At 48.8% G+C, this 9,237-nt stretch overlaps 1 protein-coding gene across 1 annotated transcript; it reads right to left on the minus strand.

Moving 5' to 3' along the window:
• Nucleotides 1-1,281: 1,281 nt before the first annotated feature.
• On the minus strand, nt 1,282-2,310 carry LOC124688494. Its single transcript, XM_047222164.1, has 2 exons — nt 2,177-2,310; nt 1,282-2,103 (listed from the first exon to the last, which is right to left on the minus strand). Exons 1-2 carry the CDS (start codon nt 2,243-2,245, stop codon nt 1,423-1,425), a joined length of 750 nt encoding a protein of 249 aa, XP_047078120.1. The 5' UTR covers nt 2,246-2,310; the 3' UTR covers nt 1,282-1,422.
• Nucleotides 2,311-9,237: the final 6,927 nt, after the last annotated feature.

The following is a 9,237-nucleotide window of genomic DNA, read 5'->3' on the forward strand; positions in this document are numbered from 1 at the left end:
ACAGTTTCAAGGCAACTCGCCGCGTTACCTCAGCCGGCCTGAGATGGTCGGCGGCGCTGGGCCCGACCTGAATAACGGTGGCGGTGCTCGGGTCTCTCTTATGCGAAGATGAAGACCTACGTGAAAGATGTTCATCTTGATCTGGCTGGAGTGATGAGTTCCGAAAAGCTCCGTCGGCAATGAAACAGTGCATCTTTTGCCTGGAGTTTGCTGGATCGGGTGGTATTCAGTCGTGCACACCAATGCTTTTATTCCGACCGTTTGGTTCTGGACGGAGCTACCCGATGCTTTGTTCTACGTTGTCATAGGATGACATTCTGGTACATGGTGAAATTAGAGGTGGAGAATATCATGAAGATCGGATTGGAGGACTAGCAATGGAGGTTCGAGTCTCTGTATTGTTGAGGGGGTTGCTTGGTGTTCTGAGTTTCCCGGCAGTAATATGCAAGTGGGGGCGGCATCACATGCGAAATTCATAGTCTTACCTTTGAAGATGAAAATCCAAAGTATGGTCCTAAGTGGTTGTGTCTGGCAATGGCCTTGTTGAAGGCATTGTTTTGAGAGTGGTGACTATCTTCAGGGTGAAAATCTAAAATCTTTTGATCGGGCGATGATGGCGCATGTGCACTATTTTCTTCTTAGAGGCGTCGCTTTTTTGAGAGTCTGGAGTTCAGGTGTTGTCATGGTGGTGGATGTATTGTTGCTGCTACGGCTGAAACACCGTAGCGGAACTTTTTGTTTCTTAGTTTTATTTTTATTTTTTAGTTGGGTGCATCCATACTATCATTAGGGTATTGTGCAGTTCGAGAGGCTGAATATAATTGATATCTTCTTGATATTAATATATTTTTTATCAAAAAATACGAGCTAGCCGAGCAAGGCAAATCTCAGAACCGTCTCCCAGTTGCTCCGGGACCAGGATCAACTATCTGTACATTAAAGTTTCTATTGGAATTATAAAAAAGAAAGCTTTCTGGATTAGCATCATTCAAATATGCAACTCTCTCAGTGAAACTGGCGACACCAGCTCCCAGCTTGTTCCAAGATTCAGACCAGCAACAATCAGTCAAGGTTTTGTTCGACAAAATATGTAGAGATTTCTCTATTTCTGAATTGAAGAAGTGACTATGCCAGCTTTAATACAGGACGGTAAAAATAATCAACCCATTGTTGTATCACTCACCCTCTACTGTAATTGGGCTTAGTGGTACAAACCGTACAAATCTATCCAGTAACAATAACACAAGCGCCACACACAGCATAACTTAAATTCAGCACACAACAACAGCTGTCAATACGCAATACATGGATGGCGGCATAAGTTATAGTCGTTGATACAGTAGGACAAATTTCAAAGCTTGCTGATTCGGAAATACAGCCAAACTCCAACATGTCACACTGAAATCTTCCTAGCTGCAAGCTTCAAAAAGTGCTTCCGCCCCTTAGCTCGAAATAAAGTCCCGTCTTGTCCGCCGCAACAAGGGACCAAGCAACAGTAATAGTTACCCCAGCATCACCAAGGTAACATTTCTTCTGGCTTACGTTGCAAACTTTGAGATAGAAACTAACAAGAGTTTCTGCAGAAATAGCACCAGATTTGGAGTAGGCTTTTATGAGAATGTCCAACCTTCCATCAAGTTGTACAGAAACAACTTGCCTCCGCAGAAGTACATGACCACTTTCACCTTTCGGCATTGCTTCATCTCCCGACTCAATCAGCACAATCTGGCTGGATGAGGGAATAATCCTACGGGTGTATCCACTATCACTCAACACACGTTCCCCTAATTGTGGGGAGCAAGCAACTATGCCGCCATGTTCTAAAGGCCAGGATCCATCTTCGCTTGCAACCTGGACACCCAAGATAGTGGCCTGAACCGTTTGTTCAACTGGCTGCAAGCACACCTCTACGGTGCACAAGCTATTCTTGAAGCAGATGGTAGACACCCCAGGACCGTTTTCTCCCGTGTAACGGCGCACACAACTGATCAACGCTTTATCTTGAGAGTATGCCCCGCTTTTTACTCTTAGTTCGATTTCAATGCAAACCTTGTCCTGGAACACGATTGCACGTGACGGCCCAGTCAAGTGCAGAAAAGGATCCTGCATGGAATCATCAATCACCAACGTTCAATCAACATCAACAAAAAGAAAATCAAGATAGTAGCATACATACATTCTGTTTCAGTTCTTGGGGGTCGCTCATATCTCGAGAGAAGAGAATGTTTCGCTTGCGATCCACCATGTCTCGGACCGCAACCACACCATACACAGACAATGGCAACTCAAGGCCATCAGAAAGTTCAGCGAGTTTGATGGAGATGATCTGCAAGGTTTCCAGGGTGTTACACTCCATGCTGTATGGCTCGCGTCCAGGAGTGTAGTGTGTAAACTGCATTGAACTTATAACCGCTGCACCCAAGAAAGTGGAGCGTGTGTTAGAAATTAACATGCGTGAACTAGGACAAGGTAAGCAGGAAATTAAGTAAACTGATAAATAAAAAGAGAAACGTAACCACCAGTTTAACAAAATAGAGAGGGTTTGTGTGTTGCTCACTTGGGTCTCTGAAGAAACCACGGGGTTTCCCCCATTTATATTCCCAGAGTCTAGAGTATGAAGCGAAACTCTCTTCCTCATCAGCCATCTCCTTGGCCAATGGATCGAGAAACAACTTGCCTGGTTTGAAAAAAGCCCCATTGGTATCCAAACATGTCTGATCTATATCTAGTTCACCCCTGTCATCTATCTCATACGTTTCATTGTCACCGCTGCCCTGATCCAACATGTCCAATTTATTGGACATATCTTTGAGCAGCTGCAAGGTCCGCTTATCCCTCTTCCAGTTCTTCTTTGCCAACTTATCTTGGATGTCGAGCAAAGCTCTCTGTATGTCCGCATACAGCTGCCTCTCAGATCTCTTTCCTGACTCCTCGGCTTCCTTGCGCATCAAAGGCTCGCCACCAGTTGAATTGAGTAGGGCACCATCCTCGGCTTGCTTCTGCATCGAGGACACGCCACCAGTTGAATCCATCCCTACCAGTAGGGCACCCTCCTCGCCTTCTTCAGCTTCTGTTGCAGATTTTTTCGGTCTCAGAGAGACTTCAGCTTTCCCGGCTTCTTCAACCTTGGCCTTGGCCTTTGTCTCCTTTCCCTTTGCATCTTGTTTTGCTTGCAAATCTCTCTTCAACGCCTCTCTGCGCTCAAGGATTTCGTTCATCAGTTTTTCCGCCTCTTGGCATGTTATCGCTGGGTACAACTTCCCATCAACAATAATCCGATATCTCTTTTCCGACTCTGTCTCGGCTTCCTTCTGCAGCAAAGACTCGTCAGCCATTGAATCCGGCCCTAGCAGCAGGGATCCCTCCTGGGCTTCCTTCTTCACAGATTCCTCGGCTTCTGTCACAGATTCTTCCGTCTCCGGAATAATCACCTCTTCGTCCCTGGCCGATTTGCCGCTGACCACCGTCACAGATTCTTCACCTCTAAAACTGGGATTCTTCCCGTCGCTGTAGCGGGTACAAACCCTAGACTGCTGCGCCATGACCATGAGATTCCCGGATGTCCCCGCCATCTTCATCTCCTGAGGGACCTCGGTCTCCATCGACTTATTCCCGCCTCCACACGCTTGCTTTTTTCTCGCCGCGGCGGCCTTGGGCCTCTGAGTTTAGACCAAAGAACGACACTACGGGAACCCGCCGACGTGCCGACGGCCAGAATCTGTGCCGACGGCCGCCGTCGGCACAGCCTCGCTCGCCGTCAGCCCAGCAAGGTAGCCGTCGGCACAGCCTGGCCGTCGGCACAGAACCACCAGAACCGACGGCCGCCGTCGGCACACTTTGGCCGTCGGCACAAACACTGTCTGTGCCGACGGCACGTAGCCTAGCCGTCGGCACATGGTCATATGGTGGGGCCACAGACAGCCACCGACAACGGCGTCAGCAGGTGGCAAACGGCGTGATTGGGCCGACGGCCAGGCCGTCGGCACAGCTTCCCCGCCAAATTTTCCTTCTTCCCGCCCTTATTCGCGCCATTTTTTCGCGCCACTTCCTATGTAGGCCGACGGCCAGGCCGTCGGCACAGGTTCCCGCCATTTTTCCCCCTCCTTCCCTCCCGCCATTCTTCTCGCGCCCATTCTCTCCCCGCCAATTATTCCCGCCGTTTCAGCCCTCGTCGTCCTATATATAGCCATGTCTTCTCAACACTAACATCACCAACAACATTTCTCTCCTCATCAACTCTCTCATCGAAAAAACACCACGGAATCCTCCGAGCTCAGGCTGCCGTCGAGATGGCTCCTCGTCGCCGTAGCAACACGGGCTTCATCGGCGTTCGCCGGCGGGCTGCGGGCCATTTCGCGTCCGAAATCTCCGCCGGTGGTGTGCGTGTGTGGCTCGGCACCTTCTACACGAAGGAGGCTGCTGCCCGCGCATACGACGTTGCGGCTTGGAGGTTTGGCCGTTCGCGCCACGAATTGAACTTCCCGGAGGTCAGGTCTCTGACGGAAACCGAGAGTCTCTCTACTGAGCCGCTACTTCGCTCAGAGGGTGAAGCGCAGCGGTTCAGAGATGGCCAGCGGCGGATTGATACCACCGAGGCGGACGAGCAGTTCATGGCACGGTGGCGCGCAGACCATCCCGGAGATGTCGCGGCCACGCGCGCATTCTGGAAGGAGAAGCAGGTGTACAGGAGAGAGAGAGGAGGGCGGGAAAGCGGCAGAGGAGGGCCGAATATGACGCGGAGTACGCCAAAGGAGAGGCGTCGACATGGGGGGAAAATGATGAACGGTGGTTTTCGTACCTCTCAAGTACCGCTTCAGAGGACACCCCTAGCGAGGACGAAGATTTCGAGAACTCGATTAGTATGTGTGTGTGTCGAGTCCATGTGTCTAACGGGTCATGTGTCGACCCGGTGTTAAGTGCTTTGTTCGTGTGTGGGTTTAGTTTTTTAAGTGTTTTGGTTTGTGTGTTAGTAGTGTAGTTTTTAAGTGCTTTGCTTCGTGTGTGGGTGTAGTTCTTTAAGTGCTTTGGTTTGTGTGTGGTCTAGTTCTTTAAGTGTTTTGGTTTGTGTGTGGGTCTAGTTATTTAAGTGCTTTGTAACGTGTGTGGGTCTCAAGTTCTTAAGTGTATCATTATTGTGTGTCGTCGAAATCGAGCATCGGAGGGTGGGAATGGTCCCAAAACTCGAGCAGATTATAGACTATAGGGGTAAAATCCAGGATCTGTATGTGGAAACTCCTGGTAAGCCCAACCTATGGTTTCCCATGTACATATGTCCTAAACAAACCAAAGCAAATAAAAAATCCATTGTTACACCGTCACACGGAGAAAGCTATAGGGGTAGATCTGCGGGGTCCCCGCCCTAGGGTTTCCGAAGATACGGATCGGCGGAGCGTCGGAACCGCTTAAAAACTTGCATATGTCCCTAGCATATGTGCACAAGTGTGATGTAGGGTTTGGCTAACCTTGCATGTACCCGGCGTTGACGATTTTCGCGGACATGGGCCAAGCACTTGGTGAAAATCCAGGATCCGTATGTGCAAACTCCCGGTACGGCTAAAATGGAGCCTATTTTATGGTAAAGTAAGCCCAACCTATGGTTTCCCATGTACATATGTCCTAAACAAACCAAAGCAAATTAAAAAATCCATTGTTACACCGTCACACGGAGAAAGCTATAGGGGTAGATCTCGCGGGGTCCCCGCCCTAGGGTTTCCGAAGATACAGCATCAGCGGAGCGTCGGAACCGCTTAAAAACTTGCATATGTCCCTAGCATATGTGCACAAGTGTGATGTAGGGTTTGGCTAACCTTGCATGTACCCGGCGTTGACGATTTTCGCGAGACATGGGCCAGCACTTGGTGAAAATCCGGGATCCGTATGTGCAAACTCCCGGTACGGCTAAAATGGAGCCTATTTTATGGTAAAGTAAGCCCAACCTATGGTTTCCCATGTACATATGTCCTAAACAAACCAAAGCAAATAAAAAAATCCATTGTTACACCGTCACACGGAGAAAGCTATAGGGGTAGATCCGCGGGGTCCCCGCCCTAGGGTTTCCGAAGATACGCGATCAGCGGAGCGTCGGAACCGCTTAAAAACTTGCATATGTCCCTAGCATATGTGCACAAGTGTGATGTAGGGTTTGGCTAACCTTGCATGTACCCGGCGTTGACGATTTTCGCAGTACATGGGCCAAGCACTTGTTGAAAATCCAGGATCCGTATGTGCAAACTCCTCGGTACCGGCTAAAATGGAGCCTATTTTATGGTAAAGTAAGCCCAACCTATGGTTTCCCATGTACATATGTCCTAAACAAACCAAAGAAAATAAAAAAATCCATTGTTACACCGTCACACCGGAGAAAGCTATAGGGGTAGATCTGCGGGGTCCCCGCCCTAGGGTTTCCGAAGATACGGATCAGCGGAGCGTCTGAACCGCTTAAAAACTTGCATATGTCCCTAGCATATGTGCACAAGTGTGATGTAGGGTTTGGCTAACCTTGCATGTACCCGGCGTTGACGATTTTCGCGGACATGGGCCAGACACTTGGTGAAAATCCAGGATCCGTATGTGCAAACTCCCGGTACGGCTAAAATGGAGCCTATTTTATGGTAAAGTAAGCCCAACCTATGGTTTCCCATGTACATATGTCCTAAACAAACCAAAGCAAATAAAAAAATCCATTGTTACACCGTCACACGGAGAAAGCTATAGGGGTAGATCCGCGGGGTCCCCGCCCTAGGGTTTCCGAAGATACGGATCGGCGGAGCGTCGAAACCGCTTAAAAACTTGCATATGTCCCTAGCATATGTGCACAAGTGTGATGTAGGGTTTGGCTAACCTTGCATGTACCCGGCGTTGACGATTTTCGCGGACATGGGCCGAGCACTTGGTGAAAATCCGGGATCCGTATGTGCAAACTCCGGTACGGCTAAAATGGAGCCTATTTTATGGTAAAGTAAGCGCAACCTACGGTTTCCCATGTACATATGTCCTAAACAAACCAAAGCAAATAAAAAATCCATTGTTACACCGTCACATGGAGAAAGCTATAGGGGTAGATCTGCGGGGTCCCCGCCCTACGGTTTCCGAAGATACGGATCCGGCGGAGCGTCGGAACCGCTTAAAAACTTGCATATGTCCCTAGCATATGTGCACAAGTGTGATGTAGGGTTTGGCTAACCTTGCATGTACCCGGCGTTGACGATTTTCGCGGACATGGGCCAAGCACTTGGTGAAAATCCAGGATCCGTATGTGCAAACTCCTGGTACGGCTAAAATGGAGCCTATTTTATGGTAAAGTAAGCCCAACCTATGGTTTCCCATGTACATATGTCCTAAACAAACCAAAGCAAATAAAAAAATCCATTGTTACACCGTCACACGGAGAAAGCTATAGGGGTAGATCTGCGGGATCCCCGCCCTAGGGTTTCCGAAGATACGGATCAGCGGAGCGTCGGAACCGCTTAAAAACTTGCATATGTCCCTAGCATATGTGCACAAGTGTGATGTAGGGTTTGGCTAACCTTGCATGTACCCGGCGTTGACGATTTTCGCGTACATGGGCCAACACTTGGTGAAAATCCAGGATCCGTATGTGCAAACTCCCGGTACGGCTAAAATGGAGCCTATTTTATGGTAAAGTAAGCCCAACCTATGGTTTCCCATGTACATATGTCCTAAACAAACCAAAGCAAATAAAAAAATCCATTGTTACACCGTCACACGGAGAAAGCTATAGGGGTAGATCCGCGGGGTCCCCGCCCTAGGGTTTCCGAAGATACGGATCAGCGGAGCGTCGGAACCGCTTAAAAACTTGCATATGTCCCTAGCATATGTGCACAAGTGTGATGTAGGGTTTGGCTAACCTTGCATGTACCCGGCGTTGACGATTTTCGCGGACATGGGCCAGCACTTGGTGAAAATCCGGGATCCGTATGTGCAAACTCCTGGTACGGCTAAAATGGAGCCTATTTTATGGTAAAGTAAGCCCAACCTATGGTTTCCCATGTACATATGTCCTAAACAAACCAAAGCAAATAAAAAAATCCATTGTTACACCGTCACACGGAGAAAGCTATAGGGGTAGATCTGCGGGGTCCCCGCCCTAGGGTTTCCGAAGATACGGATCAGCGGAGCGTCGGAACCGCTTAAAAACTTGCATATGTCCCTAGCATATGTGCACAAGTGTGATGTAGGGTTTGGCTAACCTTGCATGTACCCGGCGTTGACGATTTTCGCGGACATGGGCCGACACTTGGTGAAAATCCGGGATCCGTATGTGCAAACTCCCGAGTACGGCTAAAATGGAGCCTATTTTATGGTAAAGTAAGCCCAACCTATGGTTTCCCATGTACATATGTCCTAAACAAACCAAAGCAAATAAAAAAATCCATTGTTACACCGTCACACGGAGAAAGCTATAGGGGTAGATCTGCGGGGTCCCCGCCCTAGGGTTTCCGAAGATACAGATCACCGGAGCGTCGGAACCGCTTAAAAACTTGCATATGTCCCTAGCATATGTGCACAAGTGTGATGTAGGGTTTGGCTAACCTTGCATGTACCGGCGTTGACGATTTTCGCGGACATGGGCCAAGCACTTGGTGAAAATCCGGGATCCGTATGTGCAAACTCTCGGTACGGCTAAAATGGAGCCTATTTTATGGTAAAGTAAGCCCAACCTATGGTTTCCCATGTACATATGTCCTAAACAAACCAAAGCAAATAAAAAAATCCATTGTTACACCGTCACACGGAGAAAGCTATAGGGGTAGATCCGCGGGGTCCCCGCCCTAGGGTTTCCGAAGATACGGATCGGCGGAGCGTCGGAACCGCTTAAAAACTTGCATATGTCCCTAGCATATGTGCACAAGTGTGATGTAGGGTTTGGCTAACCTTGCATGTACCGGCGTTGACGATTTTCGCGGACATGGGCCGGCACTTGGTGAAAATCCGGGATCCGTATGTGCAAACTCCGGTACGGCTAAAATGGAGCCTATTTTATGGTAAAGTAAGCCCAACCTATGGTTTCCCATGTACATATGTCCTAAACAAACCAAAGCAAATAAAAAAATCCATTGTTACATCGTCACACGGAGAAAGCTATAGGGGTAGATCCGCGGGGTCCCCGCCCTAGGGTTTCCGAAGATACGGATCGCGGAGAGCGTCGGAACCGCTTAAAAACTTGCATATGTCCCTAGCATATGTGCACAAGTGTGATGTAGGGTTTGGCTAACC

Source organism: Lolium rigidum, chromosome 2 (assembly GCF_022539505.1).
Source record: "Lolium rigidum isolate FL_2022 chromosome 2, APGP_CSIRO_Lrig_0.1, whole genome shotgun sequence".
Taxonomy (NCBI): Eukaryota; Viridiplantae; Streptophyta; class Magnoliopsida; order Poales; family Poaceae; genus Lolium; species Lolium rigidum.